This window comes from Furipterus horrens, unplaced genomic scaffold (genome assembly GCF_987537825.1).
Source record: "Furipterus horrens unplaced genomic scaffold, mFurHor1.1.pri manual_scaffold_7, whole genome shotgun sequence".
Classification (NCBI taxonomy): Eukaryota; Metazoa; Chordata; class Mammalia; order Chiroptera; family Furipteridae; genus Furipterus; species Furipterus horrens.
This window is the reverse complement of record NW_028327177.1, coordinates 35,176,884-35,193,897: the sequence shown is the minus strand read 5'-3', so window position 1 is coordinate 35,193,897 and position 17,014 is coordinate 35,176,884. Positions and strand designations below refer to the sequence as shown.

Here is a 17,014-nt window from a genome sequence, read left to right as displayed (position 1 = left end):
TGGTAAATCTTGTACTATTAGGTTTGACAGTTATTAGTTCAGGACAAGTGCCTGTCAGTTACTACGGATCAAATTCAAATTGCCAGCAATGCTAATGTTCTCTGCGTGAACAACCTATGACTGCTATATGAATTAGTCTATGAAATTATCATTTTCAAGTATTTGGAAATGGGTTTTAGATACATATTAAATCTGGTAATACTTTGTAAATAAAATTAATGTTTCTCTTCTTTTGTAATTAGTCAACTGTATTACTTGCTTAGTAATAAGGAGCATTCATTCAACAAATATTTGTTGACTGCTTAATTACTGCCCAGCCTTCTGGTAGATGCTGAGGATACAACAGTGAACAGGTCTGTCCCTGCCTTTAAGGAACGTAGAGACTCTATACACATATATATAAACACATATAAATACGAAAGGGTACCAAAAAAAAAAAAAAAACAAAAAAAACCCATACAGAAATTGTCTTCTGGAGGGAAGGCCACTTGTAGTACAGGCCTCCTCTGCTAGATAAGTGTTCTAAGAACCCATCTGTATCAGTGTACCAGCTGGTGTTGTTGTGAGAGGCTGCATTTGGCCTCAGTGAATTTTTCTGAAGACTCTTTCAATGCATTTGCCCATTTCATGTTGGGTGATTTACAAGCACACCTGCCTACATCATGTTGAGTGTTCAGCAGTTTTTGACCAAAAACAGCATGACCCCCATGCCCACCCTTCCTATTCTGCCAATCTTGCCCTGAGTGACTCTTTTTTTGTTTCCTTGGATGAAGAAAGTTCTCAAAGGGAAGCATTTTGCCAATGTGGAAAAGGTGAAACAAAAAATGGCAGAAGCAGTAAAAGGCATCAAAATAGAGTTCAAAAACTGTTTTGAGCAATAGAAAAAAGAAAATCTCAATAGGTGCATTGCATTAAATGGAAAGTACTTTGAAGGTGACTGAAGTTTAAATATGTAAGAATAAGTACACAATCTTTTATAAATAAATTCTGGGGTTTTTTGGTCCCACCTCATATAGGTTTCCTTTACTGGGTCACAATCTTATATAAGGTAATAGAAATGTTTTAAGGCAGATAAAGTACTTCAGTAAGAACCAAGCATTTTGGCTATTGGGTGGCCTGTGTTTAGAGTGTAAAGAATGTGGGCTTTGAAATGATCCTCATGTGCCTTTGAATTTCATCTCCAACACAGATAATATGCCATATAAACATAGACTAGTCATGTAAATGCTTTAAAACAAGATGCATAAAAGCTACCCTAACTTTTTTTGAGGCATAAATGTTGTGCTCAATAAATAGTAAGAACTCAGTCATTCAGTTCACATTCTTTCCTTTGCTAAAAATTACTCCCATGAAAATTCCTCTTATCAGTAAGAGGTACAATGATAAAATAGATAACCATTTTAGATTTTGGTCCATTTTATGTAAGAAAAATGTTTCGAATTTGTATTATGGGAGTAAAAAACCACACCTCCTTGGAATGTGTTTGGTAGAGTTTGTCTACCTTTTTTGGTGTGACAGGATATTGAAATAAAACGGAAAATTCTGCAAAACCAGCAAATTAGCAGGAACATAATCATAATAACTTTTATTTATAATTTGGGGTCCTAAAAGTTAATATCAATCATTGATTAGCTTCTCAAACTTATGTTTCAAGAAGGCAATGATTAGCAGTCACTGAGGACAGCTACGTGACAAAAAACTATGTCCTACCCAAAGTACAAATGGACTATTTGTAATTATGGATATATATGTTTTTCTATTATACTGTATGTTTGAAGCCCAACAGAGGAGAATGAATTACTCTCAGACCTTACTCCAAAAAAGAAATCATGCACACATGTATGCACATATACATGCACACACACACAGAGAGACACAGATACACACACCACTTTATAGACTGCTCACCTCAAGGCACCCCTGGACATATAAAAAATTAGGAATTACTTACAGCAAGCAATCCATGACTAAAGGAATAAGAATGAGCCTAAATACCAGTACTCACTAAAGGTTCACACATGTCCCTGGAGGGAACCAGAAGTTTTTCTCAGAAGATAGGATGTTCTTAGAGAAATGTATCACTGCTTGTACCAAAGTCCTGGCCCACCTGGGGAGAGATGCCACAGAGCTGTGACTCTCTGAACCAGCAGGTATTGGGAGTAGGTAAAAACTGCCTCCATGGAGTCATTTGTTTATCGAGAAGCCTGGCTCTATAGAAACTCTGAGCCTAGTTTCAGGCAATCAGCATTGAAGTTCCTATCCTTTGTATGGAAGATAGTTAGCTATACATAATAGGCTAGACACCCCTTTATTCCTCTGACTTTACCACTCACACTGCCTGTCATTCTCTCTCTTCCAGCCACACTGAACAGCTTGCTGTTCCTAGAACAGACCAGGCATGTTCACAACACTCAGCTTTGGCAACTGCTATTCCTATGGAGCCCCAACGAATGCCACTTAAGTTTCTTCTTTGCATTGTGTTTGGTACATATTCTCTGGTTCTCAAAGTCAAGACAAATGTAACCAAATTTATCATCCACTTAAAAATATTTTCTAAGGTAGAAGATATTTATCTCAGCAACAGCACAACTGTATAACTGCTTTTTAAATTTCATAGTAATACTGCTTCAATACAAATGTACATATAAGAATGACTTATAATGAAAAGCAGAGATGACTCCCAATCTCCATTTAATCCCCAAGAGGTTTAACATAGACAGATGGCTGATGAAAGTATAATTAAGTCTATAGCTTTAAAAATTAGTAAGAGACAATCCCCCAGAAGTTATCCTATTAATGCATTATGCTGCACATGCATGACATCAGGAAGAAATCTCACATACTCACACACACACACAAGAACTTAAAGAGTGTAATAACAACCCTGGGGAGTTGTCCTTATACTGAAGTACTTTTGTCACCAAAGCCTCTGACACTGGTCCTGTTACAGCTTCACTATTTGCTAGAGAATGGTGCTCTCCAGTCCCAAAGACACCCACATGGCAGTGAAGGCACCAATGTCTAGTATGAAGGTATTAGAAAAGGCATTGGCAGCTGATGGGAATCTCATACTCTCTACAGAATAACCAGGGATTTAAAAACCCAGGCTCTGAACTCAGACAGAATATGATTCAAGTATCAGGTCAGATAGCAGCAGTGCCTCTTACAAACCATGTGCTTTCATGTTGGCATTTAACTTCCTAGGACTCAGTGTTCTTGTGTGTGAAACAGTAATGGGTACTATGGATGGGACTATTATTTACATATAGTCTAAAAGCAAATAGATTCAGAGCAGTTAGTAAGTTCCAAGAGTGCTACAAGTTTTACACTCACAGCAAGCCTGATTAAGCTCCACCATTATCCCATTATATGGATAAGAAAACTGAGCCATGCAGAAGGTAACTTGTCTGAGCTCACACAGATGGTAAATGGACACAGGATTCAAACCTAGTCTCTAAACCATGATGTTGGCAATCTAAAAGGACTTTTCTGAAAATGAATGAAATAAATCATCAGGAATGGTCAGCATAGTAACTGACAATGTTATTAATAAAAGTAGCCATTATTACTATTAATTAGCAACAGGCACATGCTAATTATCCTCATACACTATACAGACAAACATAAAACCTAACAAATTATTTTGTTCATCTCTCATGGCTTTTGCTAAACAATTATTTATAAGAGGCTAATTCTATGGCTACAAACTCTGAAAATGTCATTTAGAAAACTCCTTTACTCACAATACTCCTTCATCTTCCAGAAACTAAATCATGTGTAGAATGTAAACAACAATAAAATTAAGGTTACCATTTTTGTACTGACAACAGAATATTTAACCACAAATATATAAATAAAGCCTTTAAAATGCAGCCTCAAATCATAATTTTATACACTTTCACTACAGTTTATGTATTTCTCATAAATAAGATTTCTTTAAAATGCTCTAATTGGATACACCTGTATTTTACTAAGTTAAAATTACAGTGGAATAAAAAACAATTTTAGATCATTTGTGTTTTCTGCTTTGTAGAAATGATAAAAAAAACTTAAACTTTTGTTAATACAGATTTGTGTAATTGAATTAAACTACAACCTAAAATATGCAATAGACAACTAAATACATCTTAAAATGCAGAAAATTTAGCTACCTAATTCAAGATCATATCTCTTATCTTGGAAATCTGATATACCAATTCAAAATTACTATTTAAATTACCATCAGAATTCCTGAAGCACTATTTGTAGGGAAGATTCCAATTGCATATGGTTTTATGTCACTTAAAGGCAAAGTCATCTGCCTTAAGACCAATTTAAGCTTCTTTTCATGTTTGAATCTAAATTTTCAATAGAGAAAACTCAGAATCAGAGCTCTTACTTCTGTTAGCTCACACCTCATCTATGCCCTTCCCCACTCTTCACCCCCAATCAAAAATAAACACTCAAACCAGTAATATATAAAGTAACCAATCATAGGCTTCCAAGGACTTAAGACAACCAGAAACAACAAAGATGGAAAGAATCACTGCTTTGCAAACAAGGCCTTAATTGAATCCGTAAATAAAAATCCTTTTACTGCTCCAACCCTGAGTCTTTCTGAAGGAAGAATTCCCAACTGCTTCTCACACCCACACGACACAAACATCAGCACACAGCCTCTACCAAATTGAGGCTCAAATATATACCACATTGGAAGTCCTCTTAGATATGATGCTTTAATTGTTATCTAAAAAAATCACCACCAAAAGGCCCATGTCTTTAAAATTATACTTTAATAATCTCTCTAATAAGAAATTTCTATTCCATCCTATCCTGGAAGACTAACTGCCCAAAAGACTAGGAAAAGCAGTTAAAAGAAAAGCCACAATTGGTTTTTATAACCATCCATTAGTCTCCTCCAGGTCAAACTTTAATTGTTTAATAGTAACTAAAATGTTCATTAATTTACTTGAAAACATACCACTTTTTACAATGCTTTTATGGATGCCAGTCAAGCATTCATTTATGCTATTTTATATTTTTAACTATTCATGTTCTATAATTCAAAGATTTCTAAACTGGGTGAAACCAACAGTTAACTGCAACAATAACAATTCAGAGAGGTTGGAATCAAACAAAAAAGTATAAATAGTTGAAACTTTTGAAATACAAAACATTCAAACAACTATTCTAAATGAAGAACATTTCATCTAGGAAATGAAAAAGCACAATATTTGAAGCTGTAGCTCAGTGTCTTTTTGTCTTTATCCCTTAGATGAACCATGAAAATAGGCGCTAGCCTGTGAGTACAGAACCTACAAACATTGAGTCTTATGATAATTTGGCAGCAGACTTAAGAAGAAACTTAATATTCTCTGCCTCTCCATTCCATTCCCTTCTTGTTTGTTCTTCAGATGAAGTTATGGTTTTTGATACAGGAGATTTTCATGTTTTCTTAGCCTTATTATAGGGACAAGTGGTGGCAGGAAGTAAAAAATGGCTCTGAGTGAGAGAAGACAATCAATATAAATGTGGGCAAAGCCAGCAACTGTGTAAACTAAGTGGAAGTTTTGTTGACCTAATGAAGGAGACCAGCTTCAATTGGGCTGCAGGGAAGCTGCTTAAATATAAATCACGGCCTAGAGAGCTAGAAATATTTGTTAGGGAGTTAGGGAGAGGAGATTGATATTCTAAATACTCTTTAAAATTTTAATGAATTTCTTGTTTTTCGTTCATCTAATTTGTTCATAAACACTGCTGGTTTCAAAATAAGATTTTCAAAGGAGGACTAGGAAAATCTATAATGATTATATCCTAGGGAAGCTTGCCAGACATGATGACTTCACTAATTTTAAACTTAACTCCTCTAGTGGTGACTGAGAGGAATGAAGCCAAGACATTATGGAACATGTAAGCAGCATGATAAATTGATTCACAAACTTAATAATAACCCAGAACTTTCTAATACTGTTTGCATCTAAACAGGCATGTAACATGGATCGTGAAGAAAGCTTGAGTCCATATTTTCAAACTATATACTAAAAAAAAACTCAATATCACAGTAGATAGACTAAAATTCCATGTAGACTGACAACTTCTAATGTCACTTGTTAACTACTACAACCTTGCAAAGTCAACTACTGAAGAATGCCCCAAAACAGAGATTAGTAACTGTGCATTTATCTGAAATTGATCTAAAAAAATTCATTTCGAAGACATGGGGTAATTAGGGTTTTTTTGGGGGGTAAGGACTAATTTCTAAGTATTTATTAAATTTATTGGCTCAGCAGATAACACAATTATTTAACATATTTTATTATTTTGAACTTATTTTAGTTGTGCAAAAAAGATTCCTGAATATGAATGTGATATCAACTATTAAACGTAAATACTCAGAAATATATCACCACTCCACCACGCATCATTCACACAAAGCCATCCAAGGGGGAAGTCCCCAACACATACTCAGTTTCAATATTGTGTGCTTCTTATTTTGTTGGAGGCAATTTGCAAGTAAATGGTAACAAAGTGAAATATCTTACCCTTACTTCATTTCTTCATCGATAAGAAAATTAACTATTATTTCATAATTAATCCTACCAATTACGTTGGCATGTTCTATTAAGCAAAATAATAATTAATCTTCTTTATATTTAAGTTACTTTAACTGATTATCTTATTTGAACTTTTCAGTGATAAGAACAACTAACTGTTGAAGGTTTGGCCTCCTCTGGCGCTCATCAGTGGCTACCTGCTCAAGGCTACTGGTGTGGGTCCCACCACCTAGGGACCTCTGAGTGTGTACACCCAGTCTATACTGTGCACCAGCCATCCTTCCACCTGAACCTGAACTCCAAATGAGAGAAAAAAGGGCTGCTTGCTTTTTTGTTGGCTCTCTAAAATCTAAACACTAAAATCGTTTTCCTTTAAATTATTTAAATTTCTTTTTGATCATCTATCAAAATAGGAAGAGTTTCAGATGAAAAGGCAGCTTATTCGATTTTTTTTTTGCAAGATCAGCAAAGTTTATACTTTTTACAGTGGCAATCTTTCATAAACACTGGTAATGAAAAGTATTTACTTAAACAGAAAATACAGGCTACAAGGGTGGGCAAAAGTAGGTTTACAGTGGTAAGTATGTGAAACAATTTATTCTTGTATTATTATTTTCCATACAAACAGCTGTAAACCTACTTTCACCCACCCCTGTATTTACACGTTAAAGACATCACGATTGGTATAAAAATTAAGATGTCTCACATGAAAAACAGCTGATTTTATATTATCATAAATTTCATAACATTACTAGTTTCAAAAGCCTTCACTAATACGTATTGGAATACTGTATCAAACAAACAATTTTATGGCATTTAGCTTTGTTTATTTTTAAGAAATGTGATGAAGGATCACCATGGTGATTGGAAAATGATGATTAAGGGTTTTGTTTATGGATTAAATTCAAACATGAATAATTTATTGAACTTCTAGTGAAACTTATGCTCTAAGTTCATCAAGGTACAGAGGTTTGGTAGGGAATAAATAGGCAAAAATATCATCTGTGAAGAAGTAATTTTTCAATAGACAAAGGTAGAAAGAAATACAATGCAACATATAACACGGCCTCCCATATGCTAAAGTTTTAAAAATGTATGCAGTACCTAAACATAAATAACAGCTTACAATACATATATACAGTCTTTCTTATGTTTAAACTTAGTACCTAAGTGTGAATAAGAGCTGACAATCCATATAGATAGTCTTATTGATAGTTAAACAATTCAGTCCAATGTTACATTTAAACACATGTTACATGTTTAAATGTAACAAATGATTGTATTTAGTGACAAAAAGGAATCTAAAATAAAGGAAATAATTCCAAATTTTCATTACTCAGAAAGTAAAACAATGCAAATTGATACTGTGCTATAAAGAATGATCAATAGGAGATAAAACAGAAAGGTTAAAAATGTTATGCACACTCCATTGTGCAATATGCATATATATGAATCTATGCAAAATAAGACCAGTCAAAATACTGTTATAATAACCTAATGACATGCAGTTCCTAACTAATAATGAGTACTGATTCATAAGTCAAATTACCTAAAGGAAAAACAGAACAGTAGTTTCATAGATTTGACAATTGAATTCAGAACCACCTAATAACAAAGCATACAGTGACGAAGGAGCAAGGTGCAAAGTAAACAGTGAGAAGGCAGACACTCACCTTCGGTGCCATTGGGAGTCATGGAATTACTATTTATGTGAGAGTTATCGAGTTTGGGGCCACTGGGGGATTCACTACTACCACTCAGACGGCTATGCGGGCTGGTTAGATCCTGCATTTCCATAGACCTAAAGACAAGAAGCCTTCCGTTTGACAGATGTACCAAATTCATAATGCCACTATTTAATGTGCTAACGACTTGACACCTTCTCTGAAACACATCCGCACAAAAGTCTTATTGTATCTATTTTCTTAGACTCAAAATAGTTCATCTTACATTTTACCTTCAGTCATCCTTTCATAACATCTAGTAATGAAAGGTGTCAGTCACTTGCGTTACCTATCCAGCCAAACATTCACATGAAGCTTTAAAATCTATTTTTTTCTCTTATATAGCTCATTAAGTCACAAGATCGAACAAAACAATTACATCTATTTTAACTTTTAAAAAGATGCAGCAATATTTCCCTAAAGGAAAACACAAAGGTATAAACAGGTATAATAGAAATAAAATCACTCTCCTATGGAATCTGTTTCATCTAATAAATTAGCACTAAGTACTTCCTTATAATTTACCACCCAATTGTAATTTAATGGGTCTCCAAACCAAATAAAACACTTGAAGCCCATAGTCTAGTGACAGGGAATGAGATAGTTCTGATGCATGTGTTTACTCTGGCAAACTGCTTAATTGTTCCTCTGTTTCCCTTGAAACAAATGCAGCATTAAAACATTATGATGTCGACTCACTTGTTTGCTTTGTGGATTACATACAGCGTGCCCAATTGAAAAGGGATGAGGCCGACATACAGGGAGTCCTGTAAGCATTAGCACTCGGAATACCTCAACTGTCACTCAGGGAAATAACACTTCTTCAGTGCTCTAATTGTTGTATTTTTACCATGTAAAGACAGTTAAACCTCCACTGAAAGTTCTTAGACTCAGCAGTTAATTATTCTATAAAAGGTACAGAAGCCACTATTCATGTTCACAGTTGTACAACTATCCATGTATGTATTAGAGAGGAGAGGATTTATTTAAAGTAACTAAAAACACATCTAGATGCTGTTTTGTTTTTGAAGTTTTTGAAAAGCTAAGACCCATTCATTTTATTTTAAATTTATGGGTTTCTTTTTTTGGGGGGGTGTATAATTTATATATATGAAGCTGAGACCATTTGCTTCTCGCCCTCGCCAGGTGAATAAAAGTTAGTCATTTTAATTTGGAGGATGCACTTTAACTGATTTAAAATGGTTGAACATGAACCCTTTTTCTTCTAGAGTGAGTTTTTACTTCCCTAAATATTCTGAACTCAAACTAGAAATGGCTTAAAATCTAATTTTTCTCTCCTGATTCCTTTTACATTCACAGTTTTCCCAACTCCAGAAACTATAGTCCATAATCATTTTCAAACCCAGGCTCCTATTCCCTTTCTGCATACTCAAAATGTTTCACAAGCGCGTGCGCGTGCGTGCACACACACACACACACACACACACACACACAAATTGCTAAGTAATTTCCAACCCAGGCTGTTGCTATTAATAGCAATAATTAAGAAATACTAGACAAAAATAGATATGGGTCGCAGAGAGGTAATCTCTAAAAATGTCAAATATCAATAATATCCTTACCTGCAACTTGAGGAAACAGCAACATCTGAACGGGTTTGAGGTGTTTGCACCTGTGATCAGGGGTAAAAAATTAGAAGCTGTTGTTACTCTGCTTCGGTGTCAGCTCTTAATTACACAGAGCACATGGCTGAGAACCACAATGCTCCCTTTTAACCAAAAGAGAAAAAGGAGGATACTGCAGCAGTGAAAGGCATATTGTCTTTAAGTTAAGGTCTCTACTGTTGTTTCCTCCTGCAGGTCTAACCCTCCTCCTCCCCTGGTCAGGGAGGGGGGAAGGCGGCCAAATGACTGGATAGTGATTCATCACTGGCCTATGACAGCTGCAAACGGGATTACCCCTCCCCCAATCAACATGCAAAGCAGCTTTGCCCAGGCAACTTGGAAAAAAAATCTCTATTAGCAAAATGAGTGTGTTTCACAGCAGTCGTTCAGGCCATCATCCTCCAGCATCCTCAGATCTTTCATCTGCTACTATCACCAGCTGAAACGGAGTTCCCGCCCACCTCTTTGACTCCCAACAGTTTCTTATCCTTATCACCAGACTTTTCTCCTATATTGACTGGTTGTCATTTCTCATTCACTGAAAGAGCTTCTGGGCAACTTCCAGGCCATGCTGGACCAACTGCAAATGGCAAAGGCAAGTTTTTATACTCCAAGTCCCATCATAGAGCAAAATGCTAATTTACCCATGCAGATTTAAAATGCAGAATAATCTTATTCCTTATTGCCTGGTAAAATTGAGAAAGTACTTTGCTTTGGTTCAATTTTCCATCTTTTAAACCAAAAAAGAAAATAGGTAACATAATAGACAATTCAATGCCTCAGGTAGGAGCACTTTGGTGTCTTTTGCCTCCAGAAGAATCTGTATTTCAGGACTTCACTGAGCAATTAATTTAACAGGTGTGCAGGCTATGCTAGTCTCTGCCCATCCTCCAGAGGTAATGCCAACTGCCAGCAGGTGATAAGCTCAGGTGAAGGTGGGCTTCTGGCTTCATGCTCAGGCTGATGCCTCAGCAGTAAAGAGCATTCTGCATAACGTTCAAAATGGCTCAGAATTCCAAATCTTTGATATGCATTTTCATTCAACTTGAACTGACATCAATTAGGGCTACAGAACAAAGTTGAGAGCTGGAGCAACTCACATGGCTTTAAAGTTATCCAGTCAAATACCTACTATTGAGTATTCTTTTTATATTATGATTTATGAAATTAATACTACCTTTCTTGCAAGAGTGAAGCATCGCTAAAATCTAAATGTCTTGGTGTAATATAATGTGTAATTTCTAGATATGCTTTTCTATAATATGTGCAGGATGAAAAATAACTTTTAGGAGATGCCTAAGCATTAAATGAAAATTTAATTTTAATGCTTATTGGTATGTCGTTTTGTGATAACAGGCTTCTGCACTTTTTGTTAAAATTAATATTCTCATACAATATTAGATGTTCTCCCTTAGAAACTGCAGCAATATGCCTCAAGGATAAATTTCCTTTCTTCCCCTTTTTATCACTTTTATACACCTGGAATAAATTATAGGTGATAACTAACTTAGTTTTAAGAACTCTCTTGGCTTAATTATGTGAAAGAGTATGTAAAACATACTTTCTGTTTAACGTTAAAAGTGTTAAAATACATTCCTATTTTAACATTAGCTAGATAATATAATCCTGGAAATGTAATTTTCGTTCATTATATACTTTGAAAGTTTGATTATATTTGAGGTTTAACCTATCATATTTAAATTTCAAAGCCTAAGTGTTAATTAAATGACTTCAAAATAAGAATTATTCTAACATGTTTTCTCACTGAATAAAAGTATTTTCACAACATAATTCTTTTCTGCTGACTTGACTCAGTCTCTACTGTACTTTCTATACACTACAATTTTTGAAAGTCCATATCCACGATCTTCATTTCATTAAGTATACTTCAGATATATTCTTTTGTGTCCCAAGGATTATTTAAACCATGTGTTGTGTGTTACTGTATTTAAAAATGACTCTTTAATCAAAATAACTTTAAAACAACTAATCCTCACTTAGGCTGGTCAGCTGAATCCACATCGTGGTCCAGGAAAAATAAATCTACTCTCAAGAATGCGAATGCAGACAACAATTAGACACAGATGTGAACAAAATTAGTTACAGTTTACAAAATGCTACACTTCACATGCTTTTAGTTTTTTACGTGTAGTACAAGATTACAGTGCAGTAAGGAAACATACTCTCTTATAATGATTTATCTACAAAGAACACCTATTTCAGATTGGTGCTGATTTTCTCTTATGTACGGCAGTATCTCTGGAAGTTTCTGTGTTTTAAAGGTTTACAACCATAATGTGTTTCAGAAATAATTAGACATATTTACATGCAAAAGAAAATAAAATTATTTCATGGTTTTCAGAAAAATGCTGTTAGGCATGAGTAAGTGCACCTTTTCTGCTTTACATCCATATTTCTTGTCTTCTCCTAATCTGGTATTTTTCATTCAAATGCTCCTATGAGTGCAAAAACATTTCCCATAACATTATAAATGTTCATCTTATATTACAATGAAGTCATTTCACTTTAATGCTTTTGAAAACTCTTTGTATAGAATACCCAGAGTAGCATACTGCTACTGAAAATACAAAGAGAAAAAAGATAGCAGAACTTCTTAGAATTTAAATTCAAGATCCTAAACTAGTAACTCTGACTTCTGATTAGTTAATGAGGTCTTTTAAGTTTGCCTTTTTTCTAATTAAATTTATAATTCTTCACAGATGTAACTTTTGTTGATGTTCAATTTGTCTCTCTCATTTTGTTAAACCTCACATAGTACTTCGCCAATCCATTGAATAGCCACATTAAATCTGTTAATACCATGCTCTTCAACCCCAGAAATTATTTCCAGAAGGCAAACTTGCTTTGAGAGATCATCAAACAAGACTTAAGGTACACATTTTATCACATTTTCCCTACCACAGAGCTCAGGATGCAGAGCAAAATTCATGACTTTTGCACTGTTTATTATACTTTGCTAAATTACAAATCAAAAGCATCTGACAGAAGATCATGTATGAAGCCAAAAAGTTAATAATGTTCTGTGAAAAGTAAACTGTAAATGGAAAGGGATTCTAAATCTCAACAGCACAGAGCAAATAAAATGTAGGTACTTGTCTAAATTATGGGTTTTCCACAGGTTTTTCTGCTTGCTAGAAGCAATTTTTATAAAATGACTATAATTTTAAACTTTCTTTTTTCAAACTAAAAAAAAAAATTTCAAAGTGAAAGTACTGAACTTATCTAAATAAATAGAGTTGGCAGGCCAGCTAGTTTTGCCTAACCACAGATCAACCTGAGTACTCCTAAATTTGAAAGACAATGGCAATTTTCTAATCAGAATGTATTTCATAGGAAAAAATGTGCCTTACGCATAAATTTACTTTTTAATCAGAATATATACTGGCTAAAATTCTCCTCAATCAACATTTCTACCTATGGTGTCAATGCTCTGATAAAAGCCGAAACCTAAAATTGAAATAAACTTCTGCCCAGAGGTGGATGGATGCCTTTCAAATGTTAACACTTTTTTCCTTCTTTATCAAAGACTCCATAAAATGACTGCCTTAATACTATTACTGATTTTTAATGTAATACACTGTACTACTTTTTGAAGTATCTAGTTTGAAGAAAATGACAAAATAGAGTCCCTTGAATACAAAAACAAGTATTTAAATGACATTGATTCTACTTACAGTTTTAAAGAATTGTTTTCAAAATTAGCACTTATTTAAAATATCAAAAAAATACTTTTGATATCTGATTAAGTGGAAGTAGTTTTATTTCTGCTGCAAGTGTTATTCCTTATTCCAATGTATTCTTATAAAATAAATGTTCACATTCAAATGGAAATTTTCTTTTGAGAAAATCATTTATCATGCCTACAAAATTCATATAGCAGTTGACTTGCCTTTGGCACTCTCAAACTGAACAGTGGCTCAATTAGGTTTCTCTGTCACTGTGAAGGATTTTCAGGACTAAAACTCCATAGCTGCTTGTTCACTTAGCGAACACTTTGGGCCTTAGCAGAACTCAAGCAGCGAGAAAGTCAAATATTTGAAAATGCAAAAAAAGCATGACTATTCATGTATGCATGTCCTCAAATCCAAAGGGTGGGCTGGAACACTCACACAAGCCTAAAATAAAACTTACTCTGAAAGACACATTAAAAAAAACAATTCCAAGCCTATAAAACTAAACACAATGTGTTTAACTACCGACTTTTTATACCCCTTATCATTGTAAGAAATGAAACACAAAAATGCTCGTCTAAATTCAATGACGGCTCCGAATTTATTGAATTCTTGCAAATGGTATGCTTAAATGTGTTCAAAAACTCCTCCCAAGACATATACACCCAGGAGTCATTAGCAATTCATACACTGACTCTGAACAATAAATATTTTAAATGGTAATTCAAAAGTTTAGGAATCTTGTTTTTAAATTTCAGGATCCTTTCAAGTCACATAAAGTGTCAATAAGTGAAAAATATGTTAATTTGGCAAATGTTTATTATTTCATCTTTTGAAGATGAGCCTGTTTCATATAATGTTTGGGAAATTTATTTATTGAAGTAAAAGGATTTCCTTCCTTAAAAATTGGTATCTATTTCTGTTGTCCTTTCAAAATGTTAATTTCTTCTTCATTTTCTCGTATCACTCTAAAATGTGTAGGAAAAGTTATCTCTGTGTTGCAATGAATAGATACCTAACCTATAATATCTATATGTAGATATATACACATCGCTTTATTCAACATCACACGATAACAGTTGTGGTTTGTGCAGCAACTCATTAAAGAGATATGAAGTAATCTCCCTACAACAACATAGCCGTGCATTATATTTATTGATATAGATCACAACACAAGTAATTGTTAACAATTAATTTGTAATTATCTGTTAATGATTCTAATCGCTCAGATAATTTGGGTGTTAAGAATTGTACGTTTGTGATGGAAGCCGGTGGCTCATAAAGTACTAGGTACAAAGTGTCATAATCTTCCGCGTGCCCTAATGTTTTCATTTTAAAAGAAACCAAAACAATACTAAAAGCGCTCCTGTTATCTCGAGCTTTGCCCACAGGACAGCTGTTGTCAGTCACTACAATTTTTCAAACAGTCAGCTTGTACTTACAGCGCTTACATCTGCTGCATCCGCCAGTTTACTGCGCTCCTTCGAATTTTCTGGTTTAGCAAACCTCCATTCCTGACATAGTTTTGCTCCTGGACAAGGACGCGGGAGGGCTTTTAGGAGCTCTCGGAAGAGCCGGGCGCTTCTGGAAGCGGAGCGCGTCTGGAGGGCAGAGCCCGGCCGCGGGGACAGCCGCCTGTCCGCTGCTGCAGGCTCGGACTGCCGAGCGACTGAGCGAAAACGCGGTCCCCAGAAAGAAAACCGCCACAGTGGCCGGTAACAGGAAGGCTTACAGTCGGAAGTGGCACGGGAGAGTTTCTACCTCGCCCCAAGCTCGGAGCCATCAGCTCCCACCGTGGGGCTTAGAGACCGCCTTGAGCCCCGTGCTCCCAGCGAACAGCAGCAGCTGATAGCATCTGAGCGCCCCAGACAAAGAAACAGCAGAATCTCATCCCGGGTTTGTTTGCGCAGCCTTGTAGGTCTGCCCGTGCAGCCTCGGGGCTTTTTTGTTGTTGTTTTTGCAATGCAAACCACAGCTATTCTCTTGTCCTAACCTTATTGGTTTAAATGCAACAATTGAAAGGAGCACTGTTGGGTTGACTCAACCTTCCTGCTTAAAAAAAAAAAAAAAAAAAAAAAAAAAATTATTATATAAATGAACGCGCCCCATGCTATCAGAATAAACAGCTGTGTGAGAACTTCTCGGAGACACTGTCAACACATCTCTGGCTACAGCAGCTACCAATTACGAGCTTTAGGGAGTAGTTACGCGTTATCTTTTATACTTTTCCAAAAGTTTTTTTTTTTTTTTCAGGCCCTGAAACTTGGGGAAGCGATGCTTTTCAATTATTGTCTTCCGAATGTAACAACTGACAGGTCTGGGGAAAATAAAATTTTAAAAAATAGAATGGCCATTTCCTCAGTAAGTGGAAAGAAAGGAGGAGAAAGGGAGAAGAAAGCAAACGTGTAAGCTATTACCAGTGTAACAATGGAAGCCTGAACAGTGATTCTGCAGAGGTTTCTAGAATGACAAATTTTACCTGAACAACTTTTGTGGATATGAACCAGATAATATTGCGGTAATAGTATTTTTAAAGGATTTTTGGGAAAAGATTTATTGTATCTAGAACTCTTTCTTTACAGTCTGGTTCTTAAAAAATATTCTAACTAAACTCAATCTATGCATGAAAATCTATAATACCTAGAAAGTTGAGCTATTCAGATTATGACTAAATTAGAGCTCCAGTTCACAATACTTAGTTACTATCATGTTTTAGGCAAATAAATGACTTCAGTTATTAGATTGATTGCAACAGTTTTATTGATCTCAATTACCTATCGAAGGCATCGCTTACGTGACATATATTTATTTGCCAGCCTGATACCACAGTTTAAATACCAATGTTTATTTTTGATACTATTCACTCATCAAAACCAATTTTGTACTCTAAAATAAAATCTTTATATCCACTGGGTTTTCCTTAAAACTCTTTTGTCATTACCAATAATATTATTCTATGTGTTTGGTCTTTTAGTAATAAAAAGCATCTTTTCATTAAGGTTCTTGTCTTGATATGAAACAAAAACATCTAAAAAAATCACAATAACTTCTTAACTGACTTTATAATACATTTTCAGATCATACACTAATAAAGCAGATAGACAGTCTTACCTTTCCTGTGCTAATTTGTAAATGAAAGCACTAGTTTGATACAAACAAAACAAAAAGCTTCTAATGATCAAAATATAATATGGACTTCCCTCTTGTCCCCCCTGAAAGGATACCAATCTGAATTCCTCAGAAAAGAACATTTGTTCAACTTAAGAGACAGCTTAAACTGCAAACTCACCTAGGATTTCATTGTGTATGGTAGTGGCAAGGAATCATGAGCCAGTCATCTACCATATTTGGGAAGCCAGGTCAAAAATCAGTTGATTGCTATTGGCTCTGTTCATATATGCAGCAGAAATAGAATGACATTACAACTACAGTTCTTTTTC

At 35.0% G+C, this 17,014-nt stretch overlaps 1 protein-coding gene across 6 annotated transcripts in view; it reads right to left on the bottom strand.

The window, feature by feature from the left end:
- Window positions 1-15,321, bottom strand: part of EYA1 (EYA transcriptional coactivator and phosphatase 1) — a 161,501-nt gene extending 146,180 nt beyond the window's left edge. For 3 of the 6 annotated variants that reach the window (XM_090283583.1, XM_090283584.1, XM_090283585.1), the window contains exons 1-3: window positions 15,017-15,321; window positions 9,841-9,890; window positions 8,207-8,334 (exon numbers count right to left, since the gene is read on the bottom strand). In XM_090283583.1, the coding sequence (XP_090139709.1) occupies window positions 8,207-8,330 (124 nt within the window). In that variant the 5' untranslated portion in view covers window positions 8,331-8,334; window positions 9,841-9,890; window positions 15,017-15,321. Of the gene's footprint in view, window positions 1-8,206; window positions 8,335-9,840; window positions 10,094-15,016 lie in introns of those variants that run through there. The other 3 variants (XM_090283581.1, XM_090283579.1, XM_090283580.1) reach the window with 3 other exon arrangements.
- Window positions 15,322-17,014: the final 1,693 nt, after the last annotated feature.